The 21,676-nt window shown below is 44.2% G+C and overlaps 1 protein-coding gene across 1 annotated transcript in view; it reads right to left on the bottom strand.

Moving 5' to 3' along the window:
• Positions 1-5,461: 5,461 nt before the first annotated feature.
• The window catches only part of exoc3l4 (exocyst complex component 3-like 4), a gene marked incomplete at its 5' end in the record, with an annotated part of 38,509 nt that continues 22,294 nt past the window's right edge, over positions 5,462-21,676 (bottom strand). Inside the window, 6 exons of the mRNA XM_083632995.1 lie at positions 5,462-7,721; positions 13,340-13,503; positions 17,982-18,103; positions 18,846-18,998; positions 20,231-20,353; positions 21,210-21,333. Of these exons, the coding sequence (XP_083489121.1) occupies positions 7,669-7,721; positions 13,340-13,503; positions 17,982-18,103; positions 18,846-18,998; positions 20,231-20,353; positions 21,210-21,333 (739 nt within the window). The 3' untranslated portion in view covers positions 5,462-7,668. The remainder of the gene's footprint in view (positions 7,722-13,339; positions 13,504-17,981; positions 18,104-18,845; positions 18,999-20,230; positions 20,354-21,209; positions 21,334-21,676) is intronic.

Genomic DNA, 21,676 nt, shown 5'->3' on the forward strand with positions numbered 1-21,676 from the left:
GATTCCTCTACAGACTTACACTGATGCTGGAACCTGTGATTGCATATAAATGAGAGAAGTGTCGGTTCCTCAATGAGACATCCACCGTTTAAAGAAATGACACCCACTCTCCATATTGACTCCTGGCATGAAAGTGAAGTGAAAGGTTTGTGTTGAAGTCCGGAGTCACCTGATGAGATTTTTTTGAGAAAATGGTTGATTTGTGTGTTTTTATGACAGAAATAGTTACTCCAGTCAGCTATGTCACTATATGATCTTCAGGGCAGACAAATCTCTGTTTCACCAACGTATTTTAGGTCCTGAAATGACACCAGAACTAGGTGGATTATGAGGTATAAGTGTCCCTACCTACTGGGCACATATGCCAGACATTTTTGTAAGTACAGGCACAGAGGCATGCAGAGGCAATGACACAACTGAATCTCAACTCAGGATTTGCAGCCTAGAATTGATACAGTCAAAGCCAACAGCATGTTAGAAGAACACATATCTATAAATCATTTTGGAATACATTTAAGTCACTTCTAAGAACTGAATGCCCTCATTGTGTGTATAATATAATATAATACACGTAATGAGCATGCATTTTGGGGTTCCGTGTCTTGCTCAAAGGCACTTGGACAGCAATGTGAGCACAGCAGATGCAAACCAGCTTCCCTCCTCTTGCAAACATGCAAAAAAAGAAAAAGGAGGGGGGCATCTTTTGTTTTGTTGTTGTACTTATGGGAGATAAAACAATTACTAAAGGCTATACAAGTTGCAAACACATATTATTGTATAGGCCTACAAACACATATTATTGTATAGGCCTACAAACACATATTATTGTATAGGCCTACAAACACATATTATTGTATAGGCCTACAAACACATATTATTGTATAGGCCTACAAACATATTATCATATAGGCCTACAAACACATAGTGTAAAAACTTGTTGAAACTTGTTGAAATTGTGGCTTTCACTTCCTTAGAAAATCGAGAAGTGCTTCGTCAGTCGAGGGCTACATTTGTTTCACCATGATACTCTGGTCACATATGATACAGTATGGCTATTTTAACAACAACTACATTTTTACTACAGCTCTCACTTATTTATGAATAATAATGTGTTCATAAATGCAGTGTATTGACTTCAATTTAAGGCTGTCAGTGTCAACACTCCCTCTTGTAGAAGCAATATGGGGGATTTTTACATACCCAATTGCACAAAGTGACCATGGTGTATCTTTAGGGGTTGATAGTGTTATTTCAATAGCAGTAAGTCATTACACATTACTTACCGTAGCTGCCTTCCAAAATTCCCTTTCTGGTTGGGACTCATTTTGGAATGCCATTCGTTCGCCAGGGAGAGTCTGCAGCTTTTCATTCCAAACACATAGGCCTATAAACTGCAGCAGCCGATTTGACTGGTAAACACGCCTTTATGGTGTTTTCACATTAGAACAACATTTTAAAGTCCAAACGACGTACGTATGAAAGACAGCTAAGAAGAGAGGGGGAACTGACTAGCAGTGATGGAAAGACTACCAGAAAGTCCAACTCAAGTAGAATACTGTTAGTTTGCTGACATTTTACAGAAGTAAAAGTACTAAAAAGTAAAAAGTACTGTATCTAATTTGAAATGTCCTCTGAGTAAAAATTACTGAGTTACTTTTTGTCCCCCACCAAAGAGATACTGTGTGTGTGTGTGTGTGTGTGTGTGTGTGTGTGTGTGTGTGTGTGTGTGTGTGTGTGTGTGTGTGTGTGTGTGTGTGTGTGTGTGTGTGTATGTGTGTGTGTGTGTGTGTGTGTGTGTATTGGAGGGGGGTTCGTCTCAAGATCCAATTCCTCTTTTCAAGACATATGACCGAGGGGAAAATGAAAACAAATGCAAGTAACAAACATTTTATGATAACGTGCTCAAACCTAAAGTGAAAGAAAGCAAAAGGAAGCTGTTTAAGCAAAACTGGAATTGCCCATGTACGATCACAGCTAGAACTGGTGACATGCTCGAAACTGCACCCTGAAATATCATATTTGAGCAGGGAAGTTCAACGATTCTAGCTTTAAAAATGAGCCCGCTGCAGCCTCTGAAAGACAGTAATGTCGACCACAGAGGCCAGCACCCTCAGGATTTTGGGGTGGCACCTGGGGTGACAAATCAAATTTCAGGGGTGGACAGCACCACCCCTGGCCACCCCCTTGCCTTTGAGCTGGGAAAACTTTTTTTTTAAGTAGGCCCTATGCAAATTTTGTCTTATTTATAAAATGCTCACTCCACCACACACACACACTCAGATGCTTTGCTGCATGCCAACGTTTCCATGAGTGTGATTACAACAAGAGTAGTCACAGATGGGAATTACTTTTTTTTATATATATAGAAAAGAGAACAAATGTTAGCTGTGATCCCCCCTCCCCATGTAATTCTAACGGGATGGGTGGACATAGTTCAAATTAGACTTTTGAAATTTGAAATTACAAAAGAAAGTGCAGAGGACACATTGTAACGTCAGATTACTCTTCTATGTTGAAATTATGCTGTCTGCTGTAACTGTTTTAAGCAGGAAAAACAAAAGGCCTCAAATGAGGACAGGAGTTCTATTTCTATTCTATTCTGTTTTCAATTTCATGCAGCCAACTCTAAATAATAACTGGCCCAGTTGAGCCATTACATTGTTGTTTATTAGCATTGTACTGTCCCTGGCTGCACATTGCACAACAAGAGTTGCTTATCACAAGATGTATCGCCCTGGGGACATCCACAACAAACACAGCTTGAATCTGGGTGTGCAGCATGGTGGGTGTAGAGAGGAAGGCCGAGTCATGATGCTACGTGTTCAATTCATCAGCTGGGGTCTGTGAAGAGTCCCAAGGCGGGCCTCATTCATGACATTTAACATTTTAACTTGGTCGTGTAGGAAGGAGAGTTTAGTCTGTGTGGTGTGGGGCTTTTAGGAGTTTGGGATAGTCTGGAGATGAGGGAAATGAGGAGGCAGATAGACTCGCAAAATATGATCTAAAAACAGAAAAAGTAGATCTTCAGTTCCTGATTGGAAATCAAAATAAATAATTATCAGATGTAGGGGTTTCTTCGTTTCCTTTGGAAGCTTGGCTCGGTCAAAACAAGAACTTCTGGTTCCAGTTCTTCTTGACACAGATTCTCACATCAACACATGACCAATCAGCTCTCTATATCTGTTCGGTTCCCTACCCTTCTACCACTGGACCAAGTTTTGGAAACAGTAGGGTGTTATGTCTAAACTGCAAAATCTCTCCAGTGCCTCCATTTCCTTTGATTGGGCCAATAATAGAGGGTTTGGCTCTTCTTCTGTCCGCTGATTGGCCACAAGGTCTGATGGTGTTACATGAATCCTTTCGTACGTTATATAACTTTTAGTGAGAAGCCATTTGTGCAAATCCATTGATAACTTTTTGAGATTTCCTAACAGATGGACAGAATGGGGAGAAAACATTGGCGATCCACATGATCACATAATGATCCACATGCATGGTTTGTTCTTCTCCTTTACAATATGCAGCAGAGTAGACGCAACAATAGCATAATACTGCCACCCACAGATCAACACTTATGGGGAACTTGAAAGTGTATTTATGTGCAAAGAATTCTAACTGGATCTCATGTGCCATTTCATGTCTGTTGGCATGCAGATATATGAGCTGGCGGGACGAGAAGACCCCACTACCGAGTGCCCCCCGTCTTTTATACTAACTTTTCCGCCAAATCATGCGGTTCTTACCCCACTCTTACCTCATACCTGTAACTTTTCCCACCAACACTTCCCCATTACACCTGCAACCCCAAACCGGACCTTGCCGACATCCTATACTTCTGCATTCCATTCTTACTTCATCTGATCACCCAAATATGGTTCGTGTCAGGTCACCCCAGGCCGTACCCTTGTGTCAGGTCACCCCAGGCCGTACCCTCCCTTGTGCCAGGTCACCCCAGGCCGTACCCTTGTGCCAGGTCACCCCAGGCCGTACCCTCCCTTGTGCCAGGTCACCCCAGGCCGTACCCTCCATTGTGCCAGGTCACCTCAGGCCGTACCCTTGTGTCAGGTCACCCCAGGCCGTACCCTTGTGTCAGGTCACCCCAGGCTGTACCCTCCCTTGTGCCAGGTCACCCCAGGCCGTACCCTTGTGTCAGGTCACCCCAGGCCGTACCCTCCATTGTGCCAGGTCACCCCAGGCCGTACCCTTGTGTCAGGTCACCCCAGGCCGTACCCTTGTGTCAGGTCACCCCAGGCCGTACCCTTGTGTCAGGTCACCCCAGGCCGTACCCTTGTGTCAGGTCACCCCAGGCCGTACCCTCCATTGTGCCAGGTCACCCCAGGCCGTACCCTTGTGCCAGGTCGTCTCAGGCCGTACCCTTGTGCCAGGTCATCTCAGGCCGTACCCTTGTGTCAGGTCACCCCAGGCCGTACCCTCGCTTGTGCCAGGTCACCCCAGGCCGTACCCTTGTGTCAGGTCACCCCAGGCCGTACCCTCCCTTGTGCCAGGTCACCCCAGGCCGTACCCTTGTGCCAGGTCACCCCAGGCCGTACCCTCCATTGTGCCAGGTCACCCCAGGCCGTACCCTTGTGTCAGGTCACCCCAGGCCGTACCCTTGTGTCAGGTCACCCCAGGCCGTACCCTTGTGTCAGGTCACCCCAGGCCGTACCCTTGTGTCAGGTCACCCCAGGCCGTACCCTCCATTGTGCCAGGTCACCCCAGGCCGTACCCTTGTGCCAGGTCGTCTCAGGCCGTACCCTTGTGCCAGGTCATCTCAGGCCGTACCCTTGTGTCAGGTCACCCCAGGCCGTACCCTCGCTTGTGTCAGGTCACCCCAGGCCGTACCCTCGCTTGTGTCAGGTCACCCCAGGCCGTACCCTCCCTTGTGCCAGGTCACCCCAGGCCGTACCCTCCCTTGTGCCAGGTCACCCCAGGCCGTACCCTCCCTTGTGCCAGGTCGTCTCAGGCCGCGTCTGTCAATTCACCTCACTCTTTTGTGGCCTACCCCGCCCGGGGCAAAAATGCATTTCCACAATCATGACTTTTCCTGGAAACATGGCCACATACATTTGGTAACACCACTGTATTTCCAAAGCCCACATCAACTCTACTTCCCCATTACACATTTTATATTCTTATTACAATGATCAACAAACACTCCTCATACATGATTATACCATTTATATCTTTACCCCACTAAACACAATTAACTTAACTTCATCCACCCTCAATATAAATGTGTGTGCGTGCATATGCTCAACTGTGTGTAAATGTGTGTGTGTCATCTACAACTCACCCACATCCCCAGGCCCTGTGTGTGTGTAAGAGTATCCTAACTAACTTTAAAACCTGTAGGTGAGTGTACATCCCCATATCTCTCAAACACACTTTACCACAGTAATATAAATTACAACAATACAATTTATTAAATCTTATAATTAAATGGTTAGCACAGCATAGCAATAGCCTCAAATACCCCCCTATAAACCCTTCATTCTTCCTCCTCGCTCCAATGTCCTTTGGCGGCTGCACCCTGCGCAGCAGCCAGGTGGTGTCCTGGAGAACATCACTCCTCCGCTTAAGGTGCTCATTGACCTGCGGGATGCTGATCACAAGCCACAGGGGCCTCGAGGGGCTGTGGTCGAACCGTACTCATTTCGACAAAGTGTATGATTTCGATCTGAGATGATGAAGAGTTACGATGTTTCCTTAAGCATGAAAAAGAGACTTTGTTTCTTCTGCACTGTTGAGGATTGTTCTGTTTCCTCTAATGGAGGATATCTGTTCTGAATGTTTTTAATCTGTCCACAAAGAAACAAGGTGCAAATACAGTTGCTTGATTTGATGATGTTGGTTTTATTAAAAAGAAGAAAAAAACATCACATGGATGCAACTGGGACGTATCATCAGTGATGTACCCTGGGGTCATAGGATGTTTTGGGTCTCGCAACATCATACACCCTCGCCCAGGTGACCCAGCTGGGGTTGATCAAGCCCCGACTTACGTCCCAGTAGCTACCCACGGTCAGCCCTCTTAGGGAAAGACAGGGCCACTCAATCCGCTGCTCCGGAACTACTCTGCCGGGACCGGGAGGCTCTGGCACGTGGAGGGACTGGGCTCTGTGGGTTGCCCCCTGTACGGGCTCCTCCTACGTCTCACCAGGTTTATTAAATATTATTCTTGATCATACAACATCAGAAACCTGATACCAGTGTTTGACATTTAGCTGCTTTGTGTTGCTTATGCTTTATTAGAGTTGAAAGGAATCAGCCTGTTACTTTTCTGGCCATTTTACCCTCTTCTTCACTGAGTATTCTAGTGTTATCTTCTCAATTGGCTAAGTGGGTGGTGTCTGTGGGGGAAAAGGTAGTTTCTCCAGAGTCTGGGCTCCGTCTGTGGTGGTGTCAGTCACGATTTGTGATGGAAATGATGTCATCAGTGATGTCACTTGAGCAATTGTGATGTCATCAGTGATGTCACTTGAGTAATTGTGATTCCTCGATGAGCCTGAGGCTAAGTGGTGGGAGTATAAGTAGGGAGAAGAGGACAAGTGTGAGTTAAGGGGAAAAGGTAGTTTCTCCAGAGTCTGGGCTCTGTCTGTGGTGGTGTCAGTCACGATTTGTGACGGAAATTACATCAGTGATGTCACTTGAGCAATTGTGATGTCATCAGTGATGTCACTTGAGTAATTGTGATTCCTCGCTGAGCCTGAGGCTAAGTGGTGGGAGTATAAGTAGGGAGAAGAGGACAAGTGTGAGTTAAGGGGAAAAGGTAGTTTCTCCAGAGTCTCCACCCTAGAAATTGTGTGCACGTAGTGAGCAAGATTTCTAGTTCATTCAAAATTTTACAATTACTCAGATTCAAAATTAAAAGCAACAACTGGTTAAGCAGTGACACAGCAACAGATACATTTGACCTCATCATTCACCAACATGAGGACCTAAGAGATATAATTCCTATATATATAATTCCTGAAACACAATACTGATATTTATAGACTGTATGGCATTTCTCTACCAATATTCAATATCTTTAAATTAGAAAATTTAAAGTACAGTATTAATATCTCTCCCCCCCCACCCCCGACATGAAAAGCCTCTGAAACAGCATTTAGAGACCATCATGGGATACTAAAACTCTCCACCACACCTGTTGCATGGGAGATAAAATAATAATAAATAAAATGTGCAAAGCAAGTAAAATTCCATTTCTGCTTTTCCTGCCTGTTAACAATAAACAGTTTACAGCTAGTTTTGCAGAAATATCAAGGGTTAGATGGCTGTGTTTGAGGGCATGGGCCTTAAAGGAACAGTTCACCCAAGAGTTGGTGACACAGACCACGAATGAGGAAATGAAATCCCTGGTAAAGACTACTGGAAATAGCCTGTTGCATTTCAACCGGCATGAGGGGGTGAACTGTTCGTTTAAGTTGGAGAAATGAGTCAAAACAGCCAAGCACAACACCACCGCTCGCTGCACGCTGTCCAAGCTTCGGCAGTGGGTGGGACTAGTCGTCGGGTAGAAAGAAGGTGAGGCAGGAGAAGGGCAGGTTGGACAGGCAGTCTGTGTTGATGGTGACGTGCATGTCCCCAAATAAAACCCTGTCATCTGTCGGGAGTGGACTCGGCCAGCGCCCAGGTTTCTCTTCACCTCGGCCAGCCGCTGCAGGATCAGCTGGCGCTCGCGGCCTCGCGAGTACAGAACGGCAGACAGGTGCTTCTTACTGCAGGAAGGAGAGGACAGCACAGATCATATCGAGGGCGGGACATTACTAAGCCATCGTTTGCCCTCATTAGTGTCTGCATGACTGAAATGCACTGAAACAGCCGGTTAAAGGTACATTCAGCGATGTTTTTGTGTTAAAATAAGTGTTAAATGGCTCTATATTCTGACAGCAATCACTGAAATAATAGTGTTTGGTCAGTGACTAGAAACCCCCAACCCCCTGCTATCCTCCATCTCTCTCCTGTAGTCCTGCAGGCAGGGCGGACAAAAAACACAACAAACTGCTGTACTAAAACATTTCTTATCCGTAGAAAGAACTGTGGATTTTGGTGAGTCTAAAAGTCAGAAGGAGTTAAACATAACTCAAATTAATTCCTTTTGTGATTGTACAGGAAGTGAGTGTAGGAAAAGTTATGGCACATTGTGAAAGCTGTGATGCTTTTATTCAAAAATTCAATACAGCTGTCTCATGTCATTTTAACACAATAGTTTGATTTTTAGTTACAATACTTTAAACTGGTTTTCCGGTTAGCATGTGAGAAAGGGAGGCTCCCGCACATTTTTACACACTTTTCCTCTTTGCAAGTGTAACGGCGTTGTGTAGGTGGTACTTGCAGCAACCCATGTTAAGGGCTTGTCCAGGGGTGGATTCGAACTGCCGACCCTCGGCTTGGGAGTCCAGCATGTTAACCGCAACACCAAGAGAGCTAGCTCCCTTGGCGGAGCTGGTTAACATGCCTTTATACCTGGGGAGTGAGTTTAACCAATCCACTCGCTACCACTCGGGACTCACGAGGAATCCGCGCTGATTCAACTCGGTTACACAAGCATTGAGTTTTAGTGGCAAAATCCATTGAACACTGCGTTCTTTCTGTAATGACAAAGAAAACAGACTGCGCCGGAAAAAGACGAGCAAAATGGCGTCTCTTCCAGCAGACTTGGAGGAGCTGCGTACTATGCTGGTTAATGATCTTAAGGGTAATAGACACGGCCCTGGCTCCAGTCCAACACGTTCTCACTCCGAGCACGTAGCATATTGACGCTTTGTCCAGTCCCTTGTGCGTCACTTGTTACTAACATGGTACCCTTGAGCGACCCATGAAATGACTTGGGCTTTCCGACTAAACTCAATGCAAACCCATGGAAGTAATCTTTGATGCTTATGGCAACTGCTCCCTCATTAGCCTAACTGCTCCCCCATTAGTCAACTGCTCCCCCATTAGGGTCTGGGGGGAGGTTAGGTTTAGGCGTGGGGGGTGGGAGGGGTTAGGTTTAGGGTTAGGGTCTGGGGGAGGTTAGGTTTAGGCATGGGGGGTGGGAGAGGTTAGGGTTAGGGTTAGGGTCTGGGGGAGGTTAGGTTTAGGCATGGGGGGTGGGAGAGGTTAAGTTTAGGGTTAGGGTCTGGGAGAGGTTAGCTCCTCCAAACCCTAATGGGGGAGCAGTTGACTAATGGGGGAGCAGTTAGGCTAATGGGGGAGCAGTTGCCATAAGCGTCAAAGATGACTTCCATGGGTTTACATTGAGTTTAGTCGGAAAGCCCAAGTCGTTTCATGGGTCACTCAAGGGTACCATGTTAGTAACAAGCGACGCACAAGGGACGGGACAAAGCGTCAATATGCTACGCGCTCGGAGTGAGAACGGGTTGTCCAGTCGCTGTGCACGTCCGTGCGTAATGACGTTTCTGCGCTGCACGGAGATTATGGTGCGCTCAAGCGCAGCGAATGTTTTAGCGGCTAAGAGGTCCTTTTCAAAGCTCTTAGCGCAAAGTAATTTCGCGCTGCTGACGATAGGATAATGCCATCTATCCCCACATTTTAGCGCTGAAACGCCTGCTTGGCATGTGGCACGCCTATGCCCAGTACAATTATAATAGGCATGCGCTTGTGCCCGCCTCCAATTTGCATTGCGCATGGCGTTAAACGAGCGCAAACACTAAATTACCATTTTGCGAAGATAGGGCCCCTTCTCTTTTCCTCTCAGCGCCTACTCGGTGCGCCTTGAACCCGCCCACAACTCCCAATGACTTCATGCCTGGCTTTACAGACCAATGCTCGGCTTCAGCACGCATCACGCTTGGAATAGACGTGAATCCTGAACGATCGCTTGAGCAAGGCGTGAGCGTGGCTTCGGCACGGCGTCAGCGTGGCATGCGCGCAGGTGGTGTGAACGGCTTCGCCTGTTAACAAGGACGCCTAAATGAAACTTGTGGGTTCAGCATAGGTAGAGCTTAAGTTGAGCGTTGCTTCAGCATCCTGTGTGAACGGGGCTTTAGGCAAGCTCTCTTCTAAACATTTATTCTAATGACTGGTAACCAGTTTCCCCCAGACAATTTTCAGGATGGAAAGACCGCAGAAAGGGGAAGTAGACCAGAAAACACAAAAATTGTCCTTTGAACATATTACAATTGGGATTGTTTTAGGAAGCATAGTAGCTCCTGCTGGTCAGGGTCAGAGTGAGGATGAGCCCTCCTTCCTGTTTCAGCAGTGGGCCCCACTACCAGCAAATAACTATAAAGATGATGCAGTGCGTCGTCGGGACACTCAATTCCTTCACAAAATCCTCATCTTAAAAATCTTGGAGCCAACGAGTCATTTATTCAATTTCAACACCTGAGATGGATGGTGGGCATGGAAAATGTCTAAAGTGGCATAGTGGAGAATGCAGGGTCAAGCCTGGATATCCAATGAATAGATAGTATCCTCCAATTCTTGCATTGGTAACTGTTACGGATCGATAGGTAGCGTAGGCAGTATCCCCTTCAACTCAAATATGATCATGTTTACCTATGTATTTCTGACTGTTTGATCTTTGAATGAGGTTGAATTGCTTGGTAGAAGTAGGGACCTGTGACTTTAAGTAAGCATCGCAGGGCGACCTTTTCTCTCTTGCTTCCGGAGGGAAGTACAGTAGTTCCGGTGTGAGGCGGACAGTATTTATGAGCATGACGCCCGGAGCTAGGAGCTACCTTGATATATTAAAGACAATGTTTTTCAGTCTCACCCTGCCGAGGCACATCTGAATAAGTGAGGCTTGGACGGCTCTCACGGCTGAAGAAGATGACAGTGCTGTTAAAACGTCGGGATGAGCCCAGACGGCAGTAGAAGGACAAGTGACGACCAGATGGTGCCAAAACGTCCTGGCGCTAGGTAATTCAGCTGACTTCAATGGTTAAAGAGCATGGTGCAGGTTGGAGACCACATTGCATTAATATATGGAAGGGTTATATAGCAATGGGATTTGGGGGGATTTTTCCCCCCAATCACACACAGCTGCGTTTAGACTAGTTTTTGTAACCAGCAGGGGGCACTGGTCCATTTTTATTTTATTTTTTTTATTTATTTTACCTTTATTTATACAGGGAGAGTCCCTTGAGAGCAAGCTCTCATTTACAAGGGAGCCCTGGTGTACAAAGAACATATACAGCAGTTACAAAATTACAGGTTAACACAACAGACAATAACAAGCATCAAGAGCATAATTAAATAATTTCAAAGAAAACATGAACACACCCTGCGAGGAATGCTTTCTAAAAGTGCTTTAAAAGAAGCAAGCGGGATCAAATTATCTATTTTTAAGTTTTCCTGGAGCACATTCCATCTGTTGGGGGCGAACCAAGAAAAAGCGGTCTTTCCTTGTTCGGTTCGCACCCGTGGGACAGACAGTCTGATATAGGACCGCGATCGTGTTTGATAACCTCCACTGTTACAAGAAAGGAGTGGGGATAAGTAAGGTGGAAGTTTCCCAATTAATGCTTTATAAATAAATATCAGACAGTGCTGATCTCTACGCTCCGACAGGGAGGACCAACCCACATTTTCGTACAGAATACAATGATGTGTACTGAAAGCATCACCTGTAACAAAACGCAGAGCGCTATGATATACAGCATCAAGAGGCTTTAAGACGGATGGAGAGGCATACATGTAAATCACATCACCATAATCAAAAACTGACATTATCAAAGATTGGACAACAGTTTTTCTGGCCAATAGTGAAAAACAAGACTTGTTTCTATACAAAAAGCCGATTTTTCTCCTCAAATTCTTTGTGAGATGTTCTACATGTACATGAAAAGAAAGTTTGGTGTCCAACCAAATACCAAGATACTTATAAGAATGAACTAATTGAATTTGGTCGCCTTGAAGCGTACGGATACACAAATTATCATTTCTGTTTAAAGATCTTGAGAACAACATCCACTTTGTCTTAGTGGAGTTCAAAACTAATTTAAGATCGAACAGGGACCGTTGCAACGAATCAAAAGCGGCCTGCAAAGATAAGACGGCCTGTGCCGGGGTGGGTCCAAAACAATATAAGATTGTGTCGTCCGCGTAATAATGGACATTGCAGAGATCAGAAGGAAGAAAAATGTTATTTATATAAAGAGTGAACAGGATAGGCCCGGAAATGGAACCTTGGGGCACACCCTTCCCGACGTCCAATGAAATGGATTTGATATTTTCCGCCGTTACAGACTGTTTCCTTCCAGTCAGATAGTTAGTAAACCATCTGACTGAGGGGTCATCTAATCCGATGGCGGACAACTGAGCAAACAGGATGTTGTGATCTACTGTATCGAAGGCCTTGGAGAGGTCTACAAAGAGAGCCGCACAGTGCTGGCGGCTATCCAGGCCATTCAGAATGTTGTTCAAAACAAGGGATGTGGCAGTGACCGTGCTATGGCCGGGTCTAAAACCAGATTGATGAGGCTGAAGAATGTTGTAAGTATCTAGAAATGCACGGAGCTGTACGTTCGCCAAGGTTTCAAGCACCTTGGCAAGGCAGCACAATTTAGAAATGGGACGGTAATTATTTAGATCGCTCAAGTCACCACCTTTAAAGAGGGGTGTAACTTGAGCAGTTTTCCATATGGCCGGGATCTCGCCCGTGACAAATGTTAAATTAAATATATGGGCAATTGAGGGGGCGACCAGGTCAGCGCCAAGGCGTAAAAGGAACGGTGGAATGTCGTCCTCCAAAAAGTGGTAGTTCCATGAAATGGAACTACCACTTGTGATGTCACAGGGATGCAAACTAGTCACCTTTAGGTGACAGTCACATTTTTCAGCCCAAAATATGAGGATTTTTGAGTGGTTTTATGTCTGCCCTGGTATCCGTCACCTTTTTTCACTCTCCATGACTTTGCATCCCTGTGTCAGCCCCAGCAGAACATTATCCTCTTGTGATGTCACTCCTGTTGTTATGTTACATGCCCATTTATAAAATGCCACCTTTTCCTCCATATTTATACCCTGGGGGCCTGTGGGGGGGGGGGGGATCTGTGTCTTTTTGGAGTATTTTCACTGTAATCATGAGCAAAAAATGTAAATTCAGATTTTTTTTTTACCTGTACCATGCTCTTTAAACAGCCTAACCTCCTTGTAATCTTTGTCCATTCATGTTACAGTAGTCAGTATTGTGATGAGATATCCCTAGACATGAGTTTGATTGAGAAGCTGGAAACTGACATTGTAACAGTGATGCTTTAGATTACATCCCGCAACATGTAACCTTTTGTACTAATTGTGTACCAGTACAGTACGTACCAAATACCAATACATGTCGGTACAGGGGGAACAACATGTGAAGTTAAGGGGGTAACAATTTGGAACTTACAGTTGACGGTGACATCCATGTCGCCAAATAAAACTCTGTCGTCTGTCTGGACGTGGGCGACGCCCAGGTTTCTCTTCACCTCGGCCAGCTGCTGCAGGATCAGCTGGCGTTCGCGGCCGCGCACCAAGCCTCGGAAGTAGAGAACGGCAGACAGGTGCTTCTTACTGCAGGAAGGAGAGGACACCACAGGTCATATCGCGGGCGGGACATTGCTAAGCCATCATTAGTGTCTGCATGACTGAAACGCACTGAAACAGCCGGTTAAATCTTATGTGAAATATGAAACATACACAGCACAGGATCTTTTTTGGCTAGGAACAGCCCGGATTTAGATCAAGCAGTAAATACATTACTATTACACATTTAAACAATGTTATAAACAGCTATATCAAAAATATGCACCAGATTAGTCCATAGTCCAATTTTTTATTTGGTAACACTATTTGTATAGATCGTTTCAACTTGACAACATAAACATTGTAGGCTATTGACCATAGCTTACTTCTTGCTACAGTATTTGCTAATAGAATAACTGACAGGAAATAAACTAGAGTCCAAACCGTTCTCTAGCTACATCATTCTGGTGAAACGGTCATAGACCTCATGACTGCAACAGGAAGTAAGCTAGGGTCAATTTAGAATGTTTATGTTGAAATGTTGAAATGTTGAAATGGTCTATTGTTCATTGTTGATGGTCAGCGAACTCATTCCCCACCAGGGTGACCTTTTTCAGTGCTCACCAGGAAGCTGAGATACATGCCTGTTTGTCCAGCGAAGCGAGTGAATTTAATGTGAATATACACTCAGACAATTGCTTTCAAACTTTGAGCAAAATAGAAACAATAAATGCTGATTTTTTTTTTTTTTTTTACTGCACCTATAAACAAGATAATGATATGAATTGTGCATACGGTAATTAAAGGAATATTTCACATTACTAATCAATCACTCAAGTTCACACATCTGGTTTGAAGTGACGAAATAGATGAAATTCAAAACAATACAAACAATGACACGCCTCCCTCTCCTCTATACCACGAAGCAAGATTAGTGGCTTAGCGAGGTAACTTCAGGTTTAACCCTAGGTTTGCCGTACCACGACGCTAGTTAACTTCTTACCGAGATAGATCACCATAGCAACTTATGCTCTACGGCTAACCTGCTTTGTAGCAGGTTAAGTTCAGAGGATAAGATCAAAACCCATGAAAGACCCACCTGCTTACCAATCAGCTCTCTGGAAACAGCGAGTCGCCATTCATATGTTCCCCATATGAAAAATACATTGCATTCAAATGAAAAGAAAAAGAAACAGAAATTGCTTCTGTTGAATTAATCGAGGACTGAAGCCTTGCACTTGTTTCAGGCTTCATTTAAATTAAGCCCTACTTACCACTTTGGAATATTTTTATCTATTAATTTTTGTGCTCTCAAGTTTGACCCCGCCGATCGATTGCAGCTGAATGTGAGTGGAGAAATATCACTAAACCGGCATAAAAAGGTTACATAAACGTCTCCAAAGCGCACGGTGCCATGTGCGCAATGGAGCTGAGGCTGATGTTGGGTTGGACATAGTCATACATGTCAGAATAGCCTACTACTATCTAAGCAATTTAATATGGGATCGCCTGCACACAGATGATTCATATCTAGGCTACTCCTGCATTTTGCAGCTGCAACTGTGTTGCTTTTGGCCTGTATGATGTGATTGAACTTCATATTATTTCCAGCATAGTCATTGTATGAAATATGGAGATATGCGACTCTGCTGCCAATAGCCTATATGTGACCACACAATAGGCTATTTTTTATAGATGAAATCTATGCCCGCACGTACCGTGTCGATTCAGTTCAGCAGCCTTTTTTTATTTTAATTTAAATTAATTTTTTTTTATTGATAACCTATTAGCCTATAGGAATTATTCCATGAGTGCGACCAAACACATTATGAGATCATAATTATTCATTGAGCCTAAATGGTCTAAAAACACCTACGGATTTTGGAAATAGACATGCAGGTTATATTGAGTTTGAGAGGGTGAATTGAGCTGCTGTAGATAGCCTACGTGGAGGCAGAAATTACTGATGTGAATAAAAGTGGTAACTTTAGACAGTCATTCGGGAACAGACTAATAATATCCGGATTTTGATTCTGACAGTAGTAAAGCTTCACGATTTGAGCTTTGAATGAATGAGGAAATAGGCATGTAGAAGTTGGAGCAGTCCATATTACATTGTGATTGGCAGTTGTTAAAAACCACGCCTCTTTTGCGGGCACGAGCTCCTGTGCACGGGCATTTTCATGTGCACGAGCTCTCAGCTTGATTAGAAAAGCCTGGTTCCACTTAACGAGTGGTGATCTAGCTTCGTAGTAGAGTTAACTAAAATCCAGCTAGATGGCAATTATCTGGTTTAGCCAAACCAGATCAAGGGACAGATCCTGGATCTGCTTATCCTACATTTGTGGTATGGGCCTCTAGTGAGTGACAGGAGGCATGAGGCAGGGCTCCGTCCTGTCAAGACTCCTCCTCATTGGTCGGATGGGTTTGCACACATTTTAGCTTTGAAATGAGAATGGCAGTGGAACAGATCGACCGCTGTTTCTGAGATTCAGACATGTTATCCTGCTAGTCTTTGGCCACAAAAACATGGCAATCTGTTTTTATTATTGTGAATCAACAACTGTGTACTTTCCACCTCTCACATCCTCTCACATCCAACCAGCTGTCCTCACAAACTTATGCCAACACCACTTTCGCAATCGCCCTCAAAAGTTATATTAATGAGACTCCAATGGAGGGGTCGAATCAGCATGGCTTTAATGTGCAACCAAGAGCTGACGTCACTCTGCTGTCAGAGCCAAATCACTCTGGTTCGCTCTCCCCTTTCACTCTGCTGTCAGAGCCAAATCACTCCTGTTCACACCGCCCTTTCACTCTGCTGTCAGAGCCAAATCACTCCGGTTCACACCGCCCTTTCACTCTGCTGTCAGAGCCAAATCACTCCTGTTCACACCCCGCTTTCACTCTGCTGTCAGAGCCAAATCACTCCTGTTCGCTCCCCCCTTTCACTCTGCTGTCAGAGCCAAATCACTCCTGTTCACACCGCCCATTTCACTCTGCTGTCAGAGCCAAATCACTCCGGTTCGCACCGCCCATTTCACTCTGCTGTCAGAGCCAAATCACTCCTGTTCGCTCCCCCCTTTCACTCTGCTGTCAGAGCCAAATCACTCCTGTTCACACCGCCCATTTCACTCTGCTGTCAGAGCCAAATCACTCCTGTTCGCTCCCCCCTTTCACTCTGCTGTCAGAGCTAAATCACTCCTGTTCAGGCCCATTTCACTCTGCTGTCAATGGAGCCTTTTTTCAGCCTTTATAATGGGACCCTATGGAGCCAGGCTTGAGTGTGTCTCACTCTAGCAGGCTGTACGTTTTACTAAATTCACACATTTTAGAACTGTGACAGTTCACACAACTTTTATACTACCTACATATATTATACATCAGTCTCTTGAGCTACTCTTGAGACACTCACAGTGTCAAAATATAAGCGATGAGTTCATACTAACTGCTGCATTGCACTGTGACATGTGAAAGGAGAATCTCCGTCCCGATCATATCAAACATGTTTGATATTTAGGACTGAAAATCTGCACGAATACATTATCCTGCTGCTGCGCGAGACTCCCGTCATTATCGTTAATTGACGCGGCTCATTTGATGTGCGTCAATTTCTGCTCCTATAGCGCACTGCAGGCATCAGATAGGCTACCAAATACCAACAGCACAGAACCATGAGTATTTTGGGGAAAATGTCACTAATTTATATCACAATGATATAAATTGTACTTGTTCAAACCAAACAGTTCAGATATATTTAGAAAGAGGAGAGACCACATAACATTTCAGTCGGACCAAATAATTAAAACAAATTGCAGATTTAAAGAAAATATTTTTTCAATGTCGTTTTTTAAAGATTTGGTCCAAGTGAAATGTTCTATGGTCTCTCCCGATCATAAATATAGCTGAACCGTTTGGTTTGACGAAGTAAAACTATTTTTATAAGCATTTTACGAAATGTCTATGGGAAAATAAATGGCGGATAAAAATCTCTGGTACAGAGCTGAAGCAGGAAGTAGGCTATAGGCGGTCACTTTGCCTCTCTATAGAAGTCTGTTCCACAATCTCTTCCTTTATTTCCCTCACTTTCTGCTTTCTTTTTTCGTTTTTTCAGTTTTTCTCCCATTTTATCCTTAATTGTACTTGGCTAATAATTACAATTAGGGGGGGAAGTAATTCCCCCTGCTATCCCGGTCGTTGCTCCACCTCCTCTGCCGATCTGGGGAGAGCAGATTAGCACATGCTTCCTCCGATACATGTGCAGTCACGCGCCGCTTCTTTTCTCCTGACAGCGAAGAGTTTCACTAGCAGGACGGAGGATCACACTATTCCCCCCAGTTCCCCTCCCCCCTAACAGACTGACCAGACGGGCATTATGTTTTTGACACACGGGATGTCACGGTGATTCGGTCTATAGCGCCGGTGCTACTGTGGTAAGTTGGTTCATAGCAGAGCGATTGTTTTGTAGGGTGACTCTGGTCCGAAAACGTTGAAATGGATGAATGAAAAGTGACGGTCATGCTGACCTGATGTCGGGGTAATGCTCCACTAAAGGTTGCAGGTGGTTCTTTATGTCCCTCTTGTCTTTCTGTCCGATGATGTCACTGAGGTCGTCCCCTATTGGGTGGAGCCACTCATGAGTGGACTTCTGCAAGAGGAAACATAGAGAAGACTTGACTTGATGCATGAAGAGAAGGATTGAGAGTTGACTTGGGTTCTGCTGACTTGACTTTGACTTGAAAAGCTTTCTAAAGTTTTGGCTTGAGATCGGTTTGTGTAAATGACTTACTGTGTAGAGTGATGAGATTTGTTCCAGCAGATGACTGAATTTAAATTCAGTTTTTGGATGGAATGATTGAATTTACTGAAGGTGAAACTGATTATAGAAATCAAACTCATGATGCTACCAAGTTTTTATCCCATGAAAACTGTTGGGGAAAAAACAACTATTTTTATTTGGATGGGCCAAGACCTCAAACCACAAATTGTTAGTTACACTAGTCATTTGGGTGATTGATGCAAGCACCTTCCAATGTGTAGTTGCTCACACATTACTGTGGTAGCTTTTAATTGGCACCCTGATATAGATTCATTTCAGCTTCAGAGGCTATGATGTACTGAACAATGGGCGGACAGAGAGAGCACTACAATAAAAAAGTAGTTTTTTCCCAACAAAACCATATTGCATTAAAAAGTCATAGATAGGCCTATTTAGTTTTCTTTAAGATATTAAAATGATACTGGACTCTTGATGTTGTTCTGACTTGACTTGCTGTTCTACATTTAGACTTGACACTTGACTTGAATGACATGGACCTGACTTTCTCTTCCCATTGCCTGCAAATCAAAAGCTGCCGTGTTTGTTGGTGAGGAAGTGCAGAGCGTGCTACCATGTCTGTAAAAAGCTGCCGGAGATCGTCCCACTGCTCTCGGATCTTGTTCGCTGCTTTTTCGTGTTTGCGGTTCTTGCACGAGTAGTTACTCTTCATCAGCTGGCCAACGTATTCTTTCACCACGTGATAATGCAATCCACTCACGAACGTCTATTACAGAGAGAGACAGAGGGCGGCATGTAAATGGTAAAAATGGTAAATGGACTGCATTCATATAGCGCTTTTATCCAAAGCGCTTTACAATATTATGTGCCTACATTCACCCAGCTATCGGGAGCAATTTGGGGTTCCGTGTCTTGCCCAAGGACACTTCGACATGCGGACTGGAGGAGCCAGGGATCGAAACTACCGACCTCCTGATTAGTGGACGACCCGCTCTACCTCCTGAGCCATAGCTGCCATGTGTCAAAACAACAGGATGGGGGGGGGGGGGGGGACGGAAACAAAAGTGTCCTCTGTCTTTATCACATGACCAGAGGCCCAAGGATCATCTGAGCAACACCTCTGCTTCCAGCTATTCAGTGCTTAATAGATCGTCCAGTCGCAGCATCCGGGCAAAGACAATAGAGTCTGGGTGAATTACCTGGAACTTCGTTCAGCAAAAAGTAAATAAGGATTTCCTCGGACAAGGCTCTAAAGCAATTATATATCAATGTTGCCAGGTGAAAAACTCATAACTAATGTAATAAATTTATATATATATATTTATATATAATTTATTTATTATATTTTTACATAAACCCAGGAAGAAACCAATATAAAAAATACATAGAAAATTGCACAGGAGCTTAAAGTCCACATCATCTAATGGCCAAAATAAATTCTATATAATCTAAAAATCCATATAAATTCCATAAGAAAACAGCTCATCAGGGCGCCCTGGTGGCTCACCTGGTAGAGCGCATACCATTAAGGCTTAGTCTGTCCCGCAGCGACCCAGGTTCGAATCCGACCTGCTGTCACTTGCTGCATGTCCTCCCCTCTCTCTCTCCCTGCTTTCCTGTCTATATATACTGTTCTATCAAAAATAAATAAAAGAAAAAGAAAACAGCTCATCACTACAACTCTTGTGCTTGTGAAGCCGTTTCCGAAACAAATGAACAAAATCCAAGCAGAAAACTCCTACAAATTCCTGAACAGTTGATCTTCTGGAGATACGAGGTTGTCACACCGACAGCGATAATAGATTACCGTATTAATCTTGTAAGCATGGGGGCGAGTGCCGGTAAATGTTTGGCTGGGGAACTACTGTCTAATCTTCTGTCTAATCTACTTTGTTTGGCAGAGTGAGGCTCTATTCTTTTCTTTCACAAAAGAAAACACAGCAGATGAGAAGTGAGAGGAGGTGGTGGGTAAATGCTGGAATGCAGCAGCTTCCTCACCTGGACAAAGGGTGGCCTCATGAGAGCGCACTGCTCCGAAAGCTTCTCCGTCTGACTGTACAGCCGCTGGAAGTCTTCATCGTTGGTGAGCCACTTCCTGGTCATCATCCTCCTCAGGTACGTCTACAAAACATCACAGGGACATCAAGACAAACAATACTTCAGGTAGGCTACTGTGCTTATTCCATCTTGAAAACGATCGAAGGCACACTGTAGGGTTTGTGCAAATTGAAAAGTTAAAATGCCTTTATTTTACATGGCAATGTGTGTTTAAAATGACCAACTTTGTAGGTGTCTAGGAATCAGCGTGACATCACGACAACAAAAAAGCACTTCCGGATGCCACTGCAGCAGTTAACTAGTATGAACTCAAGCTGAAAAACTGTGCCAAACAAACATGGCTTATATTTTGACACTGTGAGTGTTAGCAGAAGTAGCTCAAGAGACTGATGTATAATATATGTAGGTAGTATAAAAGTTGTGTGAACTGTCGCAGTTCTAAAATGTGTGAATTTAGTAAAAAGTACAGCCTGCTAGAGTGAGACACACTCAAGCCTGGCTCCATAGGGTCCCATTATAAAGGCTGAAAAAAGCAGAAAACATAAACTGCGATTTCTCAAACAGTACAAAAGATAAATTAAAGCTGAATTAAGCTGATAGTCGTAAAAGTGGTGACTTGTTTAAAGTTCAAATGGAGCGTCTAACTTAAAGTATGAAGGAGCAGTTAAGAGTTCAAAGAGGGCGTGCTTTCACCCTGAACTGGTGTTTAAAATGAACAGCAGTTGCACCTGGAAGTCTGTTGAAGCCATTTGTTTATGAACATCGTGATTCCCTCTCTATATGAAATATCACTGAAAATGGGTAGATGACATTTATATGAAAATTATTTTTGGTGGGTGCATTTTAAGTTGACTAGCCCTTGGCAGGTGAGACTAAAAGTGAATTTTGGACATCGATTTGAGCCGACAGATGATTTTACCTTGATGTCGTCTTTGTACTGGTCCTCCAGGCCCTGGCCGAGTCTGACCAGCAGACCGTTGACTTCTTTACTGAACTGGTCCACCTGAGCCGGGCAACTGTCTCTGTAGCCCCCCATGTGCTGCCTGCAGGAGAAACAGGCCAGTGGGAAACAGGAATGTCCCAAGTCTCAGGTTCTGAGGCACAAGTCTCAAGTCAAGTATTAAGTCTAAATGTAGATCCAAATCCAAGTCAAGTCCATGTCATTAAAGACAAGTTTCTACCTCAAATGTGCAACAGCAAGTCAAGTCAGAACAAATCAAGAGTCAAAAATGTAATATCTTAAAGTAAACTAAATATCTAGGACTTTTCAATGCAATATGGTTTTACTTTTAATAGGAGAAAAACTGGGTAAGAGCACCATGTCTAGAATCAGTTTCAACTTCAGTAAATCCAATCATTCCATACAAATTCAGAAAAGAATCCTGC

This window comes from Poromitra crassiceps (assembly GCF_964638095.1).
Source record: "Poromitra crassiceps genome assembly, chromosome: 3".
In the NCBI taxonomy this organism is placed as follows: Eukaryota; Metazoa; Chordata; class Actinopteri; order Beryciformes; family Melamphaidae; genus Poromitra; species Poromitra crassiceps.